Source organism: Papio anubis, unplaced genomic scaffold (genome assembly GCF_008728515.1).
Source record: "Papio anubis isolate 15944 unplaced genomic scaffold, Panubis1.0 scaffold184, whole genome shotgun sequence".
NCBI lineage: Eukaryota > Metazoa > Chordata > Mammalia > Primates > Cercopithecidae > Papio > Papio anubis.
This window is the reverse complement of record NW_022161845.1, coordinates 1-24,394: the sequence shown is the minus strand read 5'-3', so window position 1 is coordinate 24,394 and position 24,394 is coordinate 1. Positions and strand designations below refer to the sequence as shown.

Here is a 24,394-nt window from a genome sequence, read left to right as displayed (position 1 = left end):
TAGTTATCTAAAGCTCATTTTTAGTAGGTCACCCAAAAAAGGCATATTTAAACAATATTTCTTAAGTTATTGCATGTGTATATTAGCTTGCAGCCTTTCTAGTTAAAAGTCAATTTTGCTGGATAGGAAATCTTAGTTCAATTTTTTTTCTTTCTTTTAAATTTTTAAGCATGTTACTTTATTTTCTGGTGTGAATTGTTATCATCAGAATCTTTTGACAATTTTATTTTTTTCCTTGTGAGTAACTTGACCCACTTCTTATTCTATCACTATTTTGAAATTTGCTCAAATATGGAATATTGCTATTATCTGTAAGTTCACATTAATGATTTTCACGGAGTATGTGTTGTAAAGACCAAAAGCAAGGCACTACTTATATCTAAATGTACTTACTGAGACCAATCATGACGTCTCTGATCCAGTTATATCAGCCGCTTTTATAGAAGGATCAGAGCCATGCAGTGACCGGATTCATTCTGTGATCTGCTGTGTGTCTAGCGGTGGGTGGGGTGGGGCGGGTAGCAGTATAAATATTGGGTCAAACAAGATAAAAATACAGTGAAAAACTTTTTATAATAAACCAAAATAAATCTATTTTTCACCTTTAAAATTAATTAAAATGGATATAATAATGCATTCCGCATCCCCCAATGTTAACCTGGTGTTCAAGAAAAAGGAAGTTTTTTGATGCTATTTTATATGAGGTTTTATAGTGCTTTCTACCCTGGAAATGAAAAAGAAGAATGTTAATAACAAGTAAACCACTGTTTCTGTGTGTTAGATATATACTCCATCAAATGACCTCCTCCACTAATGCATTTGCCATTGATGGAGCTGAGCTGCATTAGACTTTCGGTTTCAATACTAGCGTTTCTTAAATCCTAATGTGTGAATGGAGACCAGTAAAAAAGCAGCAATCAGGAACCATGCACAAGTGATGGTGCAAGACCTGTTCTTACTTTCAAATATAAAAGATTATACACACTTGCTCATTTCAAATGTTATGATCTAATCATATCCATAAGCTGAAATTTGTGCACATACAATAATTTAAATTTCTGAACCCAAATCAGTTCTCTAAAAGGGTAATACATATATGTAAATTATATCACCATATCATCATTTCCATTCCATTTAACTTTTATTTAATTTATCAGCAAAAAAAAAAAAAAAAAAAAAAAAAAAAAGCTGTTTAGAATAACTTTCCAGTGAGGTTCTATGTTATCTGGTCAGCATTGTCAGAAATCACTTTTACTTCCTTCCATATTCAGCACTCTTGGTATGAAAAAAGAGAATTACAGATGACTTTGGACGGGTTTTTATTTAGTTAATAGATACCATTACATGGATACAAATGGACATGCCTCTTTAAACTGGTGAAATAAAAGGGGGCCCCTAACAATAACTTGTAGATTTCTACAGTCTTCAATGAAGATCAAGATAATATAGCTATTTAAAATATTTCTTATATTACTAGGTCAGAGAAATTTTAGATATTACTACATTGCTAGTAAAATAAAATAAAGTGTCTTGACCTTAAGCCTGGACATCTTATTTACATTTATGCATATTTCTAGACAAAAAAAGATATACAAATAGTAATAATACTGAATTTACTTAGACCATCTACATTTGAGCACTTTACATGTTTTAACTCATATAATTGTAACAACAGTTTCTGGCACCTGGTAGGCACCATCATTATTGCTATTTTGTAAATGAAGAAACAGAGACAGAAAGGTAAAGTAACATGACCAAGGTCACCCAGTTTGTAGATGAGCCAGGATTGTATTTGAACTGGGCATTTTAATAGCATTTAGATACATTTCTGTAACAATAAACTACTTGTCTTTCATTTGTGAAAGCTGTCCTTTTCAGAAGAGGCCCTAAAACTCAATAATAATCTTGAACAATGTTTGCTGAAGGAAACACTTATAAGAAACCAGCCGATTAAAAAAGGAAAGCAATATATGTAATTCTCTGCACATCTAATAATTATACAATGTCATTCAATTAAACCATCACTCTTAGAAGCAGAATCCTTGTATTACCAAGTACAATCCTTGCCAAATATCCAGACACAATCATGGGCTTTAAGGATTACAAGTCACATAATAAACGATAATGACCTAAAATTAAGCACACCAATATAGAAAGCTGGGACTGTCATGCTCAGTATAAGTCAGCAATCTATTAGATTTAATGTGAGATTAAGGAGCTATGTAACCCCTAATTACGCTGTTTTTCATTAAGAAAAAACGTGATGATGGTGCTCAGTACAATTCTTCCTTCTATTTACCTCTGTTTAATTGGATTGTGGACTGCTTAAACATCTTTGAGTTGGAGCTTATAAGAAGATGATCCCAGTTGTTTTTCAAAGCTTAAGGCAGCAGACAGACGACACGATCATGTTAAGGCTCATGCAAAAGCCTTAATCCTACTTTTTACCATCAACCAGCTACTGCAGTCCAGTGTTTAACCTTATAAGTGCTAAATGTGGTTTGTCACTGCTTTTGTAGATTTGAATTGTCATTGTTTAAAACTTTTAGCTTCAATGCCGTTCAAAGATCTCAATTCTCTCCACCTTTGGAGGCTGACCATGTTACTGTGCAATGGTTCACCACACTTCTAAAACGTCAACTGGAGAACAGTGACTTGTTTGTTCATACATTCATCCACCCATTTACTCATCAGATAAATATTCAGCTTTTTTGTGTCTTTCCCCAAGCTCTCTTGTAGACATAGGAGAGCAACCAGAAAGGCACCCTTCCTTTCTTTGGAGGTCGACTGACGAGCCCCATGATCATAGCGTCTCACTCATTGTTGAAAGTAAATAAAATAAGTTGAAGTTCTCTTCCACTTTTTCTAACTACATTTTGCCAGTCCAGCCATTGAACAACTTAACCTTACAACTAACAGCTGTAGTTTTACTGAAATTAACAATATCGAAGTATTTAAGGAGTAAAGGCAAATGATCAAATTAGCCTTCTCTACAGCTGCACATGCTACTTGGATGGTGACATACTTTCTTTTCTCTTTTCCTTTGGAGGGTGACTGATAAAGGAAAAAGGGGGTGGCTCTCTCATTTGTCCCAGTGATGGTGAGCAGCCAGGAGAAAAGCAGACACACTTAATGCTCAGCTGCTCTGACCAGTCAAGCAAGCCACCAAGTCCCAGCTGTGCCTCTTGATGTTTTCTGATTGCACCTACTCCTCAATCTGTGAACTGTTTTCTGGACTCAGATTCATCAAGCGCTGCTGCTTTAAACACGCATGCAGGCAGGCATCCTAGGATATGCCATTATAAGCTGCTGCCAGGGGATCTTCTAGGAGATAAATGGAATCTGTGTGAAGTAAATTAGTGTGAACCAGTCAATCTCAGTGTCAGCCTTGAGCCACTTCCATGGATAACTAGCTGGCTGACTGGAGGCCAGGATCTTGTGCCATAGGTGGGTTGGAAGCTCTGAGACTCTGCTGCACAGAATGAGATGATTTTGGAGGCTGTTTAGTCCTGGAATAAGACCAATTTGATCTGTGTTTCAGATTTGTCAATGAAATGGAATTCTAAACATGTTTGTTTACCTCCTTCCTCTAGCTCTACAAAATGCCTCTAAATTGGACAACTTCTTTACTGTGGGGTAGGAGAGAAATGCCCTGGAGATAACTGATTCCTCCCAGATTCAGCTGCCATTTGCAGGCTCCAACAGTGCTCTGCTAAGTTTGACCCTCCTATCTAAGACCTTTAGGGTTTTAAGACTAAATAATGGCCATAATCTGGTAAAAAATTTTAAGCCGAATCTCTCTCCCTATTTGTTTTTGCAAATAAATCTCTGTGATCTTAAACTCATAAAGAGAAGTTCTCTGCAAAGGCTGATGATCATGGTTCCCCATAGATACTCAGCATGGGGAATAGAATTTTGATCATTAGAAGGGGGAAAGGACAATGTCTTCCATGGCAATACAATGTGGAAACATTTTAAAATAACTTGGAAAGGATTTAGAGACAAAAATGTATATAAGCCAATAGAACCTTAAGAATTATTGTTTAATAGGATTAAATTCTATGTGTAAATGGTTCTATTATGTAAAAATCATGTTTCCATAATTCAGTATTCTTTTAGAGCTCATAGTCTAATATTACATTATGATCACAAGAATTCTTTTTATCTAGTTAAATTATGACAAATCCTCTTTATTCCTTTTTTCCTTTATTACATTAATAAAAATTTTTTATCACCTCCCTCTCTGCAGAATGAAATATCAGTGCGATGGTTGAACACAGAATTAAAATGTATAAAATAGAACTAGGATAATCTAGGCCTCATATTTGGTGAAATTTTTTAAAGCATTTCCTCCCATAGCCTCAGGGAAGTATTTTACCTTTCACAAGAAGAAAAAGAAATTTATCGTGGAATAGGAACTTGGGCAAAACAACAATTATTTAAATATTCAACAAAATTAATTTTCTACTTCTGGTCACCCTACCTAGACTCATGTATCCATAATACAGCTTTTGAGTACTTTGCGTGGAAGTACCACCATTATGGGGTCCATGGAGACACATTTTATATATAAGATACGTTTCAGTATATAGAGTGTGTCTGTGGATGTTAGGTAGCATGAATCATAGCAAAGATCAAACCAAATGCTTTAAAAATTGAGTGACCCTTTCCTTGAACTAATGAAACAAAAATGGGATGTCCTGTGAGAACAAAATTTGTTTTATGCTTGTACATTGAGTTCAGAGAAATAAAATCCCTAGGGTAAATTTAACTTTATGATTTATGAGGATAAGGAAAAGGGAGTGGAAATCCGTGAATTTCCCCTTCTGTTGTAGGGAGAAGGGTAACCTTTTGCAACGTATGACTTGTATTATTTTATAAAGTTATTTGAAGGTTAGGAAAGTGAATGTTGGGAAAATGATGCTTTGGCCTAGAGATATTGCATAATATGATCCACCCAATGCTACATAAACATTCAGTACAAATAAAGTAGACTTCTTCAGTCATCACTACCTGGAAGTAAGCTGTCCCGTGAGCATTAGACTCATCATGTTTGTGGAGCAAACATATAATCTGTAAGTTTCCAGGTGTCTGAGATAAGCTAAAGATGACAGAAACTGACACATTGGGTCAGGTCTCTGATTCTTCTAGCTCAGTCTTCTGATTTCGGCACCAGAGGTTCCATTGTATAGAGGCAAAGTTATCCTCATAACATCAACCTCAAAGTCTCAAAATGTGTCTAAAATGTCTGCTTCCCTATTACTGTACCCCAGTGAGGTAGTCAGAAATGAGACCCAAAGAATGGGATTAGAAGTATAACACAGGCCAAATAAAGTGCTAAGGAATACAGAAAAGAGGAGAAAAATTAATGTTAACTGGCAGATTGATGAAGATTTCACAGAAAGGTGAAATTTCAGCTAAGTCTTCAATAAAAAGTAGTATTTTAGAGAGCAGAGATTTGAAGATTGATGTTAGAGGGGATATCTCAAACTGGGAATCTGTGCAAAGGCAAAATGCAGAAAATAAATGGCATATCCAGGGGACAGTGAGCAGTCTCATCTAACTGTAGTGATGATATCAGAGGCTGAGATTGGAAGGATAAAGAGAGGGGTAGCATCTAGTGAGAAATCACTAAATGTGAGTTGAGATTATATTGCAAAAGGCCGTGAAATCCATGGCTTCAGAATCTTTCATTGCTGAGTGAACAAAGGTCCTTGTGGGTTTTCTACATAGGAAATACATGATCAGACCTTGGTTTTAGGGATATGACTTATCTTAGTTTAAAGAATGGCTGGAGGGAAAGATACCTACTATTGGATAATTAAAATAGAAGAGTGACTCTGGTAATGTCAAATAGAAGGAGAATATAATCATCTTAATGGGTTGAAGGAATGGAAGTGAGAAGATGACAGTCATAGGTATATATAACATTTTAGCAGTTTTACAAATATCAATCGTACTCTTCTTCAGATTTACTGTCAGACTAGAGTCTTTGTCTTCTTAATCTCTTCTAGAGATATTTTTATATAAATAAACTCTCCTCCCCATTACTTCCTCCCAGACCTTTGGATGGCCTCTTAAATTCCATTGTCTTCTGCATGGGCAATGGTAACTGGAGACACACACAGTGTTCCAAGTGTGGAGTCCTCATGGGCTTACTTGGTTTTCTTGTGGTTGGTTGATTGTGTTGCTCATCCTCCTTCCTAAAGCACCACCCTTCTGTTAGGCATTTGCCTACATTTTTACATTGACACAATGTCCTTGAGTCATAACAAATGATAGCTCAGTGCCATGTTCTTATTACATATACTTAGGGTTATTTTGAATTTTTTATTTGTAGTTATTACAAATACATACCACTTATACATATTTTTGGGTTACATGTGATATTTTCACATAAGTATACATGTATAATGATGAAATCAGGGTAATTGGGTTTCCATCACTTCAAGCACTTATTATCTCTTTGTGTTAGGAACATTCGAATTCCACTCTTTTTGTTATTTTGAAAGGTACAATAGTTATTGTTAACTATAGTCTACCAAACACTAGATCTTATTCCTTCTATCTTACTGTATTTTTGTACTCATTAACCATCCCTTCTTATCCCCCACTTCTCACTAACCTTCTTTTAGTTACCATCATTCTACTGTCTAGCTCTATGAGTTCAATATTTTCTTAGCTCTTATATATTAGTGAGAACATGCAATATTTGTTTTTCTGTACCTGACTTATTTCAGTTAATATAATGTCCCTCCAGTTCCTTCATATGGTTGCAAATGATAGAAGTTCATTATTTTATGACTGAATAATATTCCATTTTGTATAGTACCAGATTTTCTTTATCTATTCATCCACTGATGAACAGTTGGGTTGATTCTACATCTTGACTTTAGTGAATAGTGCTACAGTAAACATGGGAGTACAGATATCCCTTTGACATACTGATTTCCTTTGTTTTGGACATGTACCCCACAGTGGGACTGCTGGATTATATGGTAGTTCTATTTTTAGTTTTTGAGAAACCTCCATACTGTTCTCCATGGTAGCTCTACTAATTTACACTCCCACCAACAGTGTATGAGGGTTCTCCTTTCTCCACATCCTTGACAGCATTCATTATTGCCTGTCTTTTGTCTAAAAGCCATTTTGACTAGAGTGAGATGATCACTCATTGTAGTTTTAATTTGCATTTCTCTAATGATTAGTGTATCACATATACTTTGGGTTATGTTTCCTCTAAATGTTTTCCAAACTTTACTGCAATGTATGTGCAACATTTATTCTCATTCATTCTGCCTTACCATTTTTTTCTATAACTAATCTAATTAGTCTAACATTTCACAACTCAGGAACCCTCAGTCTCCTGGAGATTTACCATGCGTTCTTCCAAACAATGTGTAAAACTATATTAAGAGAGAGATTTTACACTAATCTAGGAAACTGTATTATCTAGAAATATCTATTCATCTCCTACCCTTTGTTTCCTATTTCTTAGCTCTCCAATATGATAACATGTTTTTGTATGGAACCTAGCTTTCTAGAAGTATCATTTGATTATATTTACTAGTTTCCCTTTATACACATGCATGTTTGCTCTTTAAAACTTGACTTTCTTTAGGTATGTTTCTCCTATCCTTTATTTATAGATGTCACTAGTTTGTATAATATCACATGAGACTCTACTGCTTATCAAAGTCACTTTCATATTTTCAGCAACCATCTCTTGGAGATATTAGTCCAAATACTGAGTGTTATGCAGTGAGACAGCCTGAGGATTTGAGAAGGCATCTTTCTGTTATTTATCTCTCAATAAAACTAATACTTTTAAATGAGTGGCTACATTGAGATGTGTGACTGTAAGAACCAGCTGATGCCAACAGACCACCTATGCTTTCCATGTCTTGTGTAAATGCATATGGGGGGGTGTGGGGTGTGAGAAAGTGATGCTCACTACTGATTATATTATCATATTGTGGTAAAATACTTATCAACATCCAAGCATATCTTTCATTCAATCTCAATATGTTTTCAAGTACACTAACATACCACTTTGATGTCATTCAAATAAAAATAGTCACATTCAGAGTAACTCAGCCTAATGATACGAAATATGGTAACTCAGACATGTTCTTCCTTGCATCCTTCTTAATGTTGACAAAGAACTAAAAAACGGAGCCGTAGTCTAGATAATGTGATTTTCTTATTTTCCATTTCCTATCCAGGAGATGAAAGAGCTCTGACACTTGACTAACCATCTGAGACAAACGCTTTCCCTTGAGATAGAGATGACTATCAGCTGGGAATTTGAGACTGCCTGCCAACCATTCTCCCCACACTGATGGTGTTGTCTTAGGTTCAGTGTGCGGAAAGGTTGCTGCTCTTACGAATTCCAGTGCTAGTGCCATTTAACAGTTTTCTCTCCTACTGATTGAAGAGGGGAGTGTTTTTTGGTGCTTTTCCTTGGTTTAAATTGCCCTGTGATGTGAATTCTTATCTTAAGTTCATATATAAATCATGTTTATCTCTAGTCTCAAATGTTAGCATGATGCTCTTCTGATTGAAGGGTCTTTTGTTTTCCTGGCCTCCTTCTAAATTTTCAAGTACAAGCTGGGAAGTTTACTATAAATTCCTCCCAGAGTTTTCCCTTTACTGACTGTTCTTCAATTTATGAATATGTGGGTATCTATTTGTTTTCTTCTTTGAATATATTCCTGCTTTCAACTTAGTATTTTCTTGAACTTGCGAACAGTAAGTAAAATTAATACATTTCTGTATTTACCATAGAAAACAAATGACTTTGCAGAACCTAAATTGCATAAAGAGTGCAAATTAATTTCTATACATTCTTAGCCATCATTCACCACCATACTGCTTTTAGTGATGAACAGATCCTTTGAGATATTTCTGAATCTCTTTTTCTTCATTATCTCTGTAGTATCAAAAACTGGAATTGAGCTTACTGATTTGACCAACTAACTTCTTGTATCTAGAAATTCTCTTCTTTACTAAATTGTAGATAAATATATAAAAAAAGAAACATTACTTCTTATTTTATATATTTATCTACAATTTGGTAAAGAAGAGATTTACTCAGTAATATTCACAGACCAAAGTCATGGAAATTATTGAAATTTTCTTTAAGTATCTGCTCATCTACTCACCAGCTCTCTCCTTGGAACACTGCTTGCCACAAAAAATGGTCTTCCGAAGAAGAACATAAAGGAATCCAGGCAAACCTCCCAATGGGAACTCTTAAAATTACCCTGGTTGGGAGTGAGGAAATGTATCAGGAGGAAGGAATGCAGTTGTGCCATTCCCTGTTACTCTTCTTTTCTGCTTCCCAACCTACACATTTTCTCTTTGTAATACTCCCTCCGTCCTATATCCTTATAGTCTCTTTCAGATTCTGAGAGTTTAGATAATTTTATTTGAGTTGGCTTTCATGCCTGGCTTGACTAAGACAAAATGACTTCATGGACCCCATCCTTACATATAAAAGGAATGGAAAGAGTTGGGAGTATACTGATTCTGCCTTTGGATTGAGGAGAGTATGAGTCCACAGGAACACCACACTGCTCCATAACCTTGTCCATTTGTTCAACAAACAATCATTGAGAACCTCCTTATCGCTGGGAAACTGAAACCAAGAAGGAACACTTTCTCTTTTGGGAAAATGCCAATCTTCCTTAATTCAGAAAGGGCCTCAGAAGTCCTCATTAGTTCCCACACTAGTGTAGTGGCTATTTACCCTCTTGGTATCCTGTTCAATTGTATACTCAGTAGTTGGTTGGTCTTGGATTCTTAGTTGGCAGAATATTTGAGTCTCAAAGCTGGAAGGTATCAAAGAGGCTGTGTACTTCAACTCCCACATTTTATAAAGGAAAGAACTTGAGTTTAGGAAAGTGAAATGACATGCCCAAGATTGCACTATTAGGAGCAGAGGTAAGATTGAAACCCAGATCTTCTGGTTTAAGGATTTTTTTTTTTTTTTTTTTTTTTTTTTTTTTTTTTAACAATACAACACATTCCCTCCCTGGGAACTCATAAGTTCATCTCTTCAATGAAAAATTTTTAATATTCTTTTTTAAATAAATAAATATATATGGAGGCTGACCAGTGTGGAATATTATTTTCCATCCAAAAATAAGTCAGACGGGGTTTCCTTCTTTGTGCAGACTTCCTGTTGGCATTAATAAGAGGTTTTTGGACATGTATGATTAAGCTTGAGTTGTAAACCCTAGCTAGACCTCAAGATTTTTCCCTTAAAACTGCAAGTGAAATTAATCATTGATTTTTAAAAAGTTTTTATTTGTTTTACTTCTTAGGAATCCTTGTTAGCAGTTTCACCCAGTCATTTGATAAATACTCTTGAGTACCTACCTTGTGCCTTGCATTAGGCTAGAAGTGCAGTATTGCTTATCAGCCTTACTGAGGCAGCCCTTTGCTCAAAATCCTGAATAACAGAACAATATTTGTATTTGAGAGGCATACAACCATGTTTTAAAAGATTTAGTAAGCAATTTATACCTCTTTCTCATTTGTCTTCCCTGAACTTGGCTGGGTGGTCTAGCCATATTTCTCACCTGTGGAAGTTAGCTATAGACAGATTTTTCCCCTAAGCCTAAATAGTCAATAATTTAATCCTCTCTGTGTGTATTTAAATGAATATTTTTTTGTATTTTTTAGTAGATATGGAGTTTCACCACGTTAGCCAAGATAGTCTCGATCTCCTGACCTCATGATCCACCCGTCTCGGCCTCCCAAAGTGCTGGGATTACAGGCTTGAGCCACCGCGCCCGGCTAGATACTCTTAAAATAAGGGTGATGTGTACATAGCTCTTTAGCCAGACACGTTTTCCTGATAAGACATCTGTCCAGAGAGATTCCACTTATAAACTGAATTTGGAGTCTGTTCAAATGACTTTGTCTTTGTTTGCAAATTTGGTGTTACCCCTTAATGTTTTTTCACAGATTATGCCTCCCTCTGGTTTAAAATACCTTGCAGTCTTTTGAGATCTGCCAGTTTTGCATTAATATTTTCTTCTACCTGAACTGTGTGCAGCTTTCTCACTTCCATACTTCTAGAATGCTATATTTTAGTTTATTTTATAATGACTCTTTAAAATTGGAGAGAGATTTGAAGTATAAAGCAGGATGGTATTCAACTCTTGGCTACCATATTGAGCTAGTAGTGTTGAACTCAGGTCTTAGAGTTTTCACTGCTTATTTCACAGGCCTGAGCTATCTTTTAGCGTTTCCTGACCTCTGCATCCTGTACATTATTTTTGTGCTCCTGATTAGTGTGTAATTAAGATTTTTGTTTGGATTTTGTCTGGTAACTACAGTGGTTTATTCTATTCAGTTGCCCAACATTTCAAACTGCTCTTTTTATTAATGATTTTCCTATATATATCCTCATTAAGTCCAAAAAGCCACGATACAGATGATGAATGAGATCTATTTTTAAATCATTCATAAGTCATTGTATTGAAAATGTTATTTAGGACTGTAGATTTTATTCATACTGTGAATTATAGGATTTTTTTAATGGGCTCCGTCTGTCCAACAGCAGTCGCCTAGCTTGGAAGATCCAGCCACTGTTTGTGGATGTGGGTGGAAACTTTTTTCTAGTGGCCACTCTTTTGCTGGGGACGTGGAGATGTTTTTGGGGGGAGTTGTTTGCTGCCCAGGCCTAGCCCCCTTTAACAGCTAATACCATCTTTCTGCACGTAATGAGAAAAGGGGAGAAGGGAGTTTTTAAGAGGTTAACTGAAACCAAAAATAGAGAACAGAGCAGGTGGAGGAGTATTACCACTGATGGCCCTGCTACCACTTTTTAAATTTTAACAACAAATCCTGCTATAGAGTCTTCCTCATACTATCTCCTGAATTTCCTCTTACAGTGTTCTCGAATGTGATTTAAAAACTATTGATTTCATGTTGTCTTTGGTCGAACAATTCATTTCTTTAGGATCTAGAAGAATTACACTAATAGTTAAATGCACCATAGTGAAACACATCCATACAAAGTTCATGGATTCCTCTCTTATCTAGCTACCAAAGATATTGCAAAGATATTTAGAACACTGGCCCTTCAGTCATCAATATTTTGAGGCATGTGATGAGTAAATGGAATAGCCTTACATCTTTCAGTGGCAGAACTGTCAAGAAGAGTTTGTCTTTTTTGCCCCTTACCTCCAAATCTGGACTATTTCAGAATCCATTACAAAGGAAATAACAGTTGATTTTAAACTAAAGATGAGTGTAGCAACCATTTGCATTATATTGATGTCAAAAGTATCTCCCTGCCAGGCTCTGAAATGCACCTTCAAAAACTACTGAAAATATCCAAGAACTTTAGTGATGAGCTACAAATGGACTTTGGTATTGATAAATAAAAGTCAATATGTATAGTAAAAGGACAACTTACTGTGATAAATGGGCCCACCATCAGTAAAGATCAAATTATTGACTATCTAAAGCAAGGAAAAACCTGTCTATAGCTAACTTTCACAGGTGAGAAGAATTAGCTAACAACAGCAATTTAGAAAAAGCTCAAAGAGACATGTAAAGAGAATTCATTAAAAATGCATACCAAAGTAGGCAGCAGCTTTAACGAGTATATCCGTGGCACTAGGCTAATGTGTATCTTTGGTCATGCCTAGGTTCACACCCTTTTCTTTTGCCTTGAATGAGCTCCCTTTGGGTTTTCCACATTCCTACTCAAGGAGGTCTAATTCAAATTTTACCTTGAGACTACTCTGTTGTAGAAGAATTCGCCTCTGCACTACTAAAAACCATGTCCCTCTTAGAATGTTGTCTCCAGTGCTCCTACTAGTTACTTTTCATCATACCTCAACTAGAGCACAAGTTGTATGAGGGCACATTAAAAGTGCCTTCATGTCTTTACCCCTCACAGTCCAACACAGAGCTCTACCCATAATAAACACTAGATCAATATTTGTTGATTCATCATTGTTGAAGTGATTCATTAGAGAAGCCTTGGTCACATATCATGTCAGAGTTCAATGATGAAACATCACAGGAGACACCCAAAAGAACAATTGCAAGGATTAGCCTATCAAAGAAAGAAAGAAACAAACAAAGAAAATGTAGAATGGCAGTAATTAACCTCTCCAATGCCTGCTATTCCCAACTGGCAGAATGTAGCTCTTTCTTCTACAGTAAATGTAATTGGTTGCCCTAGGAACTACCCAGTAAAAATGACAAAGCTTGTATCATTTCAAATTTGGAAACTAATCTGTAACCAAGTACAATATCTGAAGAATAACCTTCTTTATTTCCCCTCCCCCACACAAGCCAGACCCTCCAAAATCAGAGGTGGAAGCAAAGTAGTAGCCTGGTACCTACTAGTGTGAGTTTAATGAAGATCATGCAGCTAAAACTACACCTAACTTTCTGGCGTTTTTGAGAGGTTTGGGATGTCAGTTCATTCTTGGACCACTTTATTGCCACAAAGAATGGTTGCAGACATATACTTTGTCTAATACCATGTCCTCTTCCTCTGTGAGGTCCCTGATTTAAAACAGTATCTTCTGAATATTTATTTGGTGCTTGATAAATATTTTTTGAAGGAATGAATAAATGAATGAATGGAAGAATGTTTTAAATTATGAAAGAATAGTGTGTTGGATGGCAAGTGCAATGCATTTGCCCAAATCAATAGAGGTGCTACCTCATTGGCTTTTAGTAATAGATTTAGCTATATGATTTATTTCCTTTTACAAATACCAATGTAAATATTTCAGAAAATTATCAAGTAAGATATACAGAGATAAAAATCATTAAAGTAGGCCAGGAAATCTTGACCAACATAATGGTATTCTGAATGAAACTGATACATTTAACTATACCACTTAAACATTTCACAAAAAAATCTATGGATTCAAAAATAATCTGTAAGTATGACCTAAACTGAAGAAAATTAAACTCAGCTACATCAATAATTACATAGGCCACACATCCTCTCCTTCAGTGTCACAAACTAACCCACATCACCATTTTGCAAACATGCATCCTTGGTCTCAATTTGGCCTAACAAGAAATTGAACAGACTCATTGAAAAGATAATTGAAAGCACATATCCTCTTGGATTAGGAGGACATTTAGCATGGTACCTCTGCATCATTCATGTGTTCATTCATTCATTTCACAGATCCTTCAAGAACACCTTCTATGGCTTAGACACTGTTGCATATGAAGTCCACAGAAATGTATGAATTAAAATGAAAAGATCAGATTTATTATTGAAAATAGCAATTTCGTGCTTTTCTTACATTTTGTTCCCCAAAAAAGGTTTTAAAGAAGTAGTGAATTCTAACTACGCTGGGATTTTGATAGAACAGAGAAGTCATATCTGTGTACTGAGAGAGTTGGTGACACAATCTAGAGGGAGAATTTAAACCAGAATCGTGTTACTAGTCTTCTGTAAAGTTTGTCTATGTGGTCTTCAGGTTACAAACATCAGTGCTATGCATACTCCATTAAAACAAGTGGAGGAGTGTGCCAGGTCTGAACACTACTAATGCTGCCTGGACCTTAGGTGGAACACTGTTGTGTCATGTACCAAATGTGTGAAGGAGCACAGTCTCAGCCTCTGCCTTGCTTTCTTGTCTCCTAACAGAAGTTTAGAAACAGTGTCCAGGCCCACTCCCCTGTGCCAACAAACATCTTATGTATGATTGTAAATATATATTTTGTTTATTGCATTTATGGCTTATAAATATGTTGCATGTGTTATCAAATCAGTGGTGGTGTTTACTGCAGCAACTTACAAGAAATAAAATTCCATTGTACTCAACAGTATCTATATATTTAGAACGTTTGGCTTAATTGTGACCTAATTTATGCTATTGCAGGCTTGTTTTGCTTTTTCACTGAGCTTCTTCATGAAGACAAGGCCCACTTTTTCTGACAATTATTTTCTAGAACAAATGTAATATGGAAATATGTTACTTCCTGGAGACGACATAGAGCAAGTATTACAACTTGTGGAAAAATGTGGAAACTTGAGTCTGTTTCTCAAACAGAATCAGTGGATACCATGGGTTTATAGGAAATTTTAGACTTCTGTACTAGCTTCTGTTTCTGGTCATAATCCTACAATATCTCACGATAGTTTGGTTGTCTGGAGACCTACCATTTGAAACAACAGCCCTTCTTATTACAATTTTCAGTGTATATTCCTGCTACATTTTAAAATTTACTTTTTATACTACTAGTTTTTCTGGTGTTTGGTACCATAGTTTTTAATTTAATGAAAGAGAGCCGAAATGTGCACAAAATGTTCATTAGCTGTGATTTGTGCAATGAGAGGAACCATTGCCACCAGTACAGAGCTGGTCTTCCTAATTGACTAGCCTGATGTTCTTCTCTCTGTGTTCTATTGCCGTTAATTGACTATATTGTTTTAGATTTATGCATTAAAAATACGATTTCTACTTCGAAGAGATCACTTTGTTACTTTGTAGCTTTTAAGCTGATGCCGTGAACTTATTTTTCTTCTAAGATAAAGTCACATCTATAGATTTTTCAGCTAATTACATGTCTGCCAATAAATACTTAGAGGATACATTTTATTTCAATTTATTATTTGTGTTTACATAGTGTGTCCCTGGAAATATCTGTGGAACTGGAAGGAAATGTTTTAATGGTATTTGCTACTACTTTTTCATCCTCCCTCTTCTCTCTCTCTCTCTCTCTCTCTCTCTCTCTCTCTCTCTCTCTTTTAATAGCTCCAGTCAGTCCGGTCAAGCATGACAGCAACTCAAACTCGGCAAACTTCCAAGACGTGGAGGACATGCCTGACAGATGTGTCTTGGAAGAGTCTGAGAGTCCAGGTGAAAGCCATTTAAAAATAGTCAAGTATAAAATGATAAATTTGACACAGCTTTGGGGTCCTTGGAAGGGGGTGAGGGGAGAGGACATTGTAATGCTGTTTTCTCTTAGCAGCTGCACTGTCAAATTAATGGTCACCTCCAGGGGTCACAGTGTGGAGCTGTTATCTCTTCCTCTTTCATCAAGAATTCAGTTGGAGGAAGTACAAAGGCTTTATGACTGAGAAGGGAAGCTGACACTATTAGTTCATTATCATCAATTTTAGGCTAAATGGTTAATAGAGCCAGAGATTGGAAACTATAGAGAAATGGCAACATTTTCAGTATTTCAAATAATGGGATCTAACAAGAGGGGAGAGGAAGTGGACAGACGGGGGTGAAAAGAGAAATTGTCATAATTACAGTTCAATTTACCTTCCTAGAAACAAACAGGACTGTAACTGGGATGAGAGGATTTTAGCATAATGGTAATGAATACTGTCAAATGTTTAGGGAAAAATAAAGTCTAGAAAATAGTAACCCTTCTCTCATGCAATAAAAGCTATTCTTTGTCAAAGTTACATATTTGTATATATCCTTTATAGAAATGAGAGAAATGTACTAGAAGGTTACAGCTAGAAACACGTATACATAGATTTCTGTGTCTATTTTTGTTTCGTTTTGAAGCATGCCTAGCCTTAACAACTAATGAATTAGAAGCAAAAAATCTTGTAAAAGTTGAGTGAACATTCCTGGATAATTATAAAGTTATAAGGTGCTAGAAGGTACCTTATGATCATGAATGAAAGAGTTAAATATCTCCTCCACTTAATATTTGTGGTTCCTGTTTTATCTGGCTCCTGTGTACCCTCTACCCTCTCACATCTTTGTGTGCTGATCCATGTATCATATTTTTGATTCATCCTCTCTGTGGCCTGTCAGCTTAGTTAAGAGATTTCCAAATCTTGTAGCCTTCGTTGACAGGGGGCAGCTGCAAACAGTCCCCTGATTCTTCCCCAAGGAGAGCTACTGAGATTTAATTTTCACTGAAAGGTGCAGCCTGCAATCTATGTCAGGTCCCCTAAGTCATCTCGGAACCCCAATAGGCACAGTGGCGATGGCATTGTGTATCAGTCCTCTTCACTCCACCAAGATTCCTCCGAAGATAGACTGCTGCCGTGTGCCTGTTCTCAATCACACTTCTACGTTCAGATCCCATGGAACTGAGAAATGGCATCTTTAGTAATGATAGAAATGTTTAATGAGCAAGTTAACCCCACCCCCTGCCATAACAGCTAAAAGAAAAATGTAGATGAGTCTCATTCTAAAAGGGAGAGGGTAAATGGTAGTGTTAAATTTCTATAATAAAAATTATTTATCCATTACTTTTAGTTTTGACTAATTTTGCCAAATTTTCATTAGGTTTTAAAAATGTCTTAATACACAGTTTTCCATTACTCATTTTGTCAGGCAGGTAAATCTATGAGTCAAGTTTTTACCTAACTGTCCATTGTTTTTGATAAGAATAGATCAGCTTTATATCATTTCAAAAGTAGAATAAATTTCTGTCATTGCTTAATATGAATGGAATGGGAGTGAGATTCAAATATAACATTCTCTATCTGATTGATACACACAAAAGCATTTATCAAGAAAAAAGATTAATTAGAAAATATAGGTGCTGATAAAAAATCTTAACTCAAAAAGTGAGTACTGTTCTATACATCGGACATCATTATACTGGTAATAAAGAATGAATTACTCTGGCTTTTTCCTCGGTCCATTCCTGCATTTTAAGACATCTTGCCTTATAGGCCTAGAAACCTCTGGAGAGTTCACTACTGGTCTCACTGCCTTCCACTGAGAATTTGTGGCTTGGTTGTCATGGAGACATCGTATTTCTCCAAGAATTGCTCATATTGATCCGTGGCCAGGAGTAAATGGCCAAGCCAGTGTGAGGAATAAAGGGGGCTGGGCAGTCCTATAAAATGACCAGGGCTTGTGGGTTGGAAATAAGCTCATAGCAAACACTTAGCTAAAAAGAAAGAAACAGTTTTATTTTGTTTTAGGATTTCTTTCTGCACTTTGGGCCATTGTCTTCTTTCACTATGAACTGAAAGAAACTTGTTAGTCACTTGTCATGTCAGATCTTTGGTGCTTGTCCTGACACAGCTGTCAGCCTTCCAGCTCTGCGCAGTTCAGGGACACACAACAAAGAGGCAGTGACATGAATTATTTATTGCTCCTTGTGTGGATAAAATTCTGTGATAAGAAATTAAGACACTTCTGACAGAGGTGCTTGTTTAGTAAGAAAGATTTTGATGAGAGAGTGTGTTTCCTTGAAGCATGAGTATTCGATGGGCGAAATTCTTAAAATTGAACATGGAGGAAAATAAGTTTTATGTTTCTTGTGTGAATTTGGTGGCAGAGAAGGACGTTCTTGAACTATAAAAACATGACTTTCCACTCTTCAAAGCCCAAACATTAACTTCAAAATATCAAGTCTTTCAAAATGTAGGGGCTCCAAAACCATAAGCATTCCTCTAGCAGTTTAGTTACCTCTATTTACCACATGTGAGTGGTGTTTCTCTGGAAAATATTAACTACCCCAGTCAGAAGAAATATTAACTACCCCAGTCAGAAGAAGAAACAAATTTGGGATTTTTAGGTGGTGAGATTTGGGAAGATGTCCTCAAACCAGAAGAGGTGCTTCAGTAGCTAAACTTGTAGTTGCGTTAGTGTATTCTTTAGTCATTGCATGGAAAAGAGTGCATTTGATTCTGAATGCACATTCTTACCATTTTCAACTGGAATGTTCTCACCCATTCAAAATTCCTTTTAACATTTTTATGTACATGCAAAATCCCCCAGTTACAAAGCTGAATGTGGTCAATCGTCTAACTTTAATGGATATTGAACTTACATGGTTTTATCTATGCAATGCTAAATGACTAATGTAATTATTACATCATTTTAATGAATAGATCAGTTGTTTGAACAGCATATAGAAAATGGAAAAAAGTGTTTTTCCATGCAAGCACAGTTCAAGTATATTGCTTTATATATTGTTGATTCCACATAAATTCTCTTCGTTGCAAATCCTGTAAACATCACTTGACTTTAACTCTTCTGGTTTTGTATTGTGGATGCAAACGCATTTTCATATGCAGAAAGCAAAAGGGACTTTGAAGCACAGAAAACCTAAGTTTTTGCAAAAAGTGAAGTTGATATTTAGATGTTGATAGAGAGTCTTAAAATGTCATTAACAAAGCCAAGTTGTTTGAATGTATATAAAATAGAAAGAACCACTTCGTGTATTACCTCTGCATACAATGGGGCTTGAACTCGGTATGTAGATTGTTTATTTTTGTATTGGCATCACTCCTTCTCCAGCGCTGAATTGACTAGGATGACCCATTTGTAAATGGGCTGCAGTCTGCATGTAGGTCACAATTTAGACGCCTTGTGGAGTGGTTGTTCACCTAGTCTCTAGAGCACTCCACCTTATTCATCATGCCATTGTGATCTCTTTATGGGTTCAAGCTGTATACCCAGGTGAGTGCCTGAAGTCCATTAAGGTAGGCAAAGCACCTTTAGACCAGAGCATTCCTGTTACTTTGACCCTGCTAGTGAACCTGGAGGTCTTGTCTGATAGGGAAAAGTATCTCTCAGCAATGTCTTTTCTTTGGAATAATTCATTAGCAAAGAGTTTTGACTCACAGGTGAATCCCAGAATGAAGTTTCCGGCTCAGACTCTGTGAAGTCTGCTTGCTCCTTCACTGGCATTTATACGTTTCTGAAACCTGTGGGAATAACTTTGATGTCTAGTAATAGAAGCACTGAGACAATATCATGAACTTGCAGTTCCCTTTTTTGAGATTTTAGGGCCATTAGGCTTTCTTTCTTTGGCTCTTTAAGGCCTGGTTGCTTCTGAATCTGAAAGACGTTATCACAAAAATAGCTCAGTGGAGCCTTTTGCTGGTTAACTTCTTACTGTTTCTTTCACAGTGCTTAAAGCTCGTTTTTAATTCTTCAGAATTTTTTTTTAAGGATTTCTAGCTCCTCATCTTTAAAATCATGATGATAGAAAATTTAGTGTGACAGTCACAATTTTTTATGAAAGGGTTAATGAGAAACCTTAAGCTTTTGTCACCATATTGGCTTGGAAAATTAATAATTTTTCTTTTTAGTGCACTAGAAACAGTGCACACTCCAAAGTAGCTTCTGCTGAAAATAATAGCGACAAGAGAGAATTAGAAGTCCAACAAAATGCATTTATGTGTTTCCACATCATTCTGAAGTAGTTTATAATCAGTATGCATTCTGCCATTAATAGAACAGTTTTGTGGTTTTTATAAGGCAGGTTATGTATGTAGATCTATATGCATCATTGTCAATCAATATTACATTTGCATGAGTCTGATGACCAAAACTAGATTTCTCACAGAGTTTCCAGGAGATACTACATTGTGAAAAGCCAAGGTGGAGTTTTTTTGTTTTTTTTTTTCCTTTTACTATTCTGGCTCATGAATCACCAGCAAAAATCAGGTAACAGAAAGTAGGACAGATTCAGGACTGGAGTGTTGGAGATGGCTGATGATGATGCATGAAGCAGAAAAAATGTGGAATGTGTGAGCAGCCCATCAATCATGGCCATCGAGAACACGCTTCTTATGGGTAGTGCTAAAAAAAAAAAAAAAAAATCTAGAAGAATTAAGAGCAATTCCAGTAGGAAGATATAAGCACTTTCTTCAAGTTGTTTTTAACAATATCACATTATTAAAATTTACCCAAGAGCAAAATTCAAACATCAACATATTTTTTAAAGACTGTAAAAGTATACATTAATACACACACACACACACACACACACACAGAGTTAGTATACAGTATTGGTTTAACTAAACTACAGTTTTTGCCAGTAGGAGTGAAAGTTACTATTCATAGACATGTCATTAATATAAATGTGTTTTGAAATAGTTATTAAGGAACAATGTGGCCGGGCGCGGTGGCTCAAGCTTGTAATCCCAGCACTTTGGGAGGCCGAGACGGGCGGATCACGAGGTCAGGAGATCGAGACCATCCTGGCGAACACGGTGAAACCCCGTCTCTACTAAAAAATACAAAAAACTAGCCGGGCGTGGTGGCGGGCGCCTGTGGTCCCAGCTACTCGGGAGGCTGAGGCAGGAGAATGGCGTGAACCCGGGAGGCGGAGCTTGCAGTGAGCCGAGATCGCGCCACTGCACTCCAGCCTGGGCGACAGAGCGAGACTCCGTCTCAAAAAAAAAAAAAAAAAAAAAAAGGAACAATGTTCCAATTAGTTTGGTAGTCAATTTGATTTTAAATGAGTGGCTTTTTTTAGCCTACAAAGACAATCATCCAAGTAGTCTGAGAAATAAATACTTTTTTGATTCTCTAACTCAAACAGTATTTCAACTAATAAATTTTGACCCTAAAATTGCAGTTGTGGATTTTCCTAAGAACAATTAAGCTGTTTGAAATTTATGGAAATTTACCAATTTCAAACTAAATTTTTCTTATAGAAAACTTCCATCTTCCTTGGCAGTTAAAAAAAAAAAAACCCAAGCTATTAATAATGTGTGCAATTAAAGTGTATTTATCTACTTTATAAGACAAGTAAATTTTTATTATATTGTCTTATTTTAGGATAGAAAAGACATGTAGAAATTACAAGCAATATGTTTCTTCCTTTCTTTCTTTTTTTCCTCATTCTCTCCCTTCCTCCTCTCTGTATCTGTTCTTCATTTCCTCTCTGCCTCCCCTCCTCTTGGTCTTTCTCTTTTTTCTCTTTTTGGATTTCACCATATAACCCAAGATATCTGCTTTTCTCCTAGGTGAGCCAAGGCATCATTCATGGATAGCAAAGGTCTGCCCCTGCAAGGTGTCTTAAATGGAATCTCATCAGTAGGAGCTGAATTTGGACAAATTAAGAAATCCAAACGATGCAATCTGTTTATTAGTGTATAAAAGCGTTGTTGTTATTGGTCAAGTTATTAGGCTGTAGTAGATTTGCTAATACTTTAGCGACCATGTATTAAAACTGATTTTAATACATGCTGATTAAAATGCAATACATACTGATTGAAAATATTCAAATTCATCTAATTTTAGAAAAATATTGTCTAGATCATTATCTATTCCCGCTTCTTACTTTTTCTATTAATATTTCCAACAGGGAATGCCAGTCCACAGACACAAATTCAATACTGCTTTAAATTTTCTCTTATCCGTTTAGTCCCTAAATTATATAATAAACAATGTTAAGACCAATGTAGTACACAATGCTTGTAAATTTAATGTTGCTTCAAGGTATTTAATCTAAAATTTTACCAACTTTGATTTGTCTGGTTAGGCTATTTTGTTTTAGTGGATATGCTTTAATTCAGATCAATTACTGCAGTAAATCTCATCCCTAAGCATGAAATGTTGTCAGCAAATAACCAGTTCCATTTAGTTATCAATTAGCCCAAATAAGTGATACAAAGTATAAGAGTGACAAACTTCGTACTGTAGAGTTAATTTGGACTTCTAATGACATTGAGGCTAATGTCTTTAGCTAAAGGTTGATCTTGTTGGCCATGTAGATATGAACTAGGGAAGGGGAATCAACTTGCAGCATATCACAATTGATCCTTATTAAGTATAAACTCTTGTAGGTCTTTTCCCAGAAAGAAGCTTGACTAGCAGGAATTCTAAAACTAAAATATATCAAACAGCATAAATAGGAATAGACATAAAGTGCTCTTCTGTTAAAGCCTTCGGTGATCTGATTTTTTCACTATGATTTATATTGTACCATTCCTCAATTTACATAAAATCATCAAAATATTATTAATCTATGTATCTTATTAATATAAATATTGCCTAATCCATAGACAAAAGGATATAAAGTATTAAATATATGATATGTAGCTATGTCTATCTATCTATGTATCTAATAGGGAAGTTCAAATCACTTCAATCTAAGAAACATATTTCTGAGCATAGGAGCAGCCTCAAGTCCTATGGTGGTATGCAGGGGACAGGAGAGGGGGAAATTAGAAAAGAGAACTATGTAATTGAAAAGGGGATATAAAGCATTAAATATATGATATATAGCTATATCTATCTATGTATGTATCTAATAGAGAAGTTCAAGTCACTTCAGTTAAAGAAACATTTTCGAGCATGGGACCAGCCTCAGGTCTTATGCTGGGATACAGTAGACAGGAGATAGGGAAATTAGAAAAGTGACCTATGTAATTGAAATGACATGGGCTGTACCCTTAAGGAACTTGTAATTAATGATGACCTGAATAAACATACCAGAATAAAGATGTCAAATGAGTGTGACTCCCTTAAAGTAGATTACAGTGTGCATTCTTTGTTTCCTAAAATCTGATTTTACTGCTTGAAATTACATTTGAGTTGAACTTTAGAAACTAACATAGTGTTAATATGAATAATCATGGAAAATTATCATCTTTTGAAAACTGATAAATATATTCCCCCTCCTTTAGAAACAGTCAAAAGCCACTTCAAACAAGTTTCAAAATAAAGGAAGGCAGCAAGTTAGGCAATGGATTATATTTTCTAGCATGTTGTATACCAGCTGTCAAGGTCATTGTAAGGACTCCCAAAAGCATTTTGAATGATGGCAATATCAAATAAGTGTATGTCCTCTCAAATGAGGCATTTTTAATTGTTAAAACCTATTTGGATGCTCAAGTTATCATATGTTTATGAAAAATAAGCTTCATTATTTTTATAGCTACATCCTATTATTCCCTTTTAGAAACAAGAATAACAATAGGTTTTAATAGTTGCCATACTTAGCATTTATCAGGTCTAATGAAATCAATATTGAATCTCTGATAAATATTTTCTGATATTACTAGCTACAGCAAATTAGAATTGGCACAACCCTGACATTACTAAATGGAAATGTTAGGATTTTTCGACATCACATGTTAGAATCTCTGAAATTTAAACTTTCATGTTAAATGACTAATTAAAGTTTGCTTTTATCAATATGAATTCTGAAGACCAATATCATTAACTATGAAAACTTTTAATTCCTAAAAATAGAGTTTTAGAGATATTCAAGCAATGCTCTCCTAATATCCATATACAAGTGTGTTTATGACACAAATTCACTAGTCTCTTTAAAAATGGTTTCTTTATATTGACTGGCATTCAACATATTTCAGTAATTTCTGTTATGACAGAATTTGAAATAGCAAATTGTCATACAGTTAACTGGATGGACCACATACGTGGTAATCATAACCACTTGGCACTACACCCAGAAACTCAAAATTGTCTTTCACCTGATGAGATATGGGTGTCCTTTTGTACATCTAGCCCTAGGTAGCCATGAGTGATTATATTAGCAAATGTGTTTGTATCCAGAGTCTTCCTGTCATTGTAATAAATAATTTATTTAAAAATTTTATCTTGTGTTTCTTTTTTGGTAATCATCTTGGTGATATTTATGAATATAGATAGATAGATAGATAGATAGATAGATAGATAGATAGATAGATAGATAGATA

General features: G+C 35.6%; 1 protein-coding gene across 1 annotated transcript in view; it reads left to right on the top strand.

The window, feature by feature from the left end:
* LOC116272756 (WD repeat-containing protein 72-like) overlaps positions 1 to 24,292 on the top strand; it is a 143,742-nt gene extending 119,450 nt beyond the window's left edge. The window contains exons 7-8 of the mRNA XM_031661530.1: positions 15,759 to 15,863; positions 21,695 to 24,292. Of these exons, the coding sequence (XP_031517390.1) occupies positions 15,759 to 15,863; positions 21,695 to 21,750 (161 nt within the window). The 3' untranslated portion in view covers positions 21,751 to 24,292. The remainder of the gene's footprint in view (positions 1 to 15,758; positions 15,864 to 21,694) is intronic.
* The last annotated feature ends 102 nt before the right edge of the window (positions 24,293 to 24,394 follow it).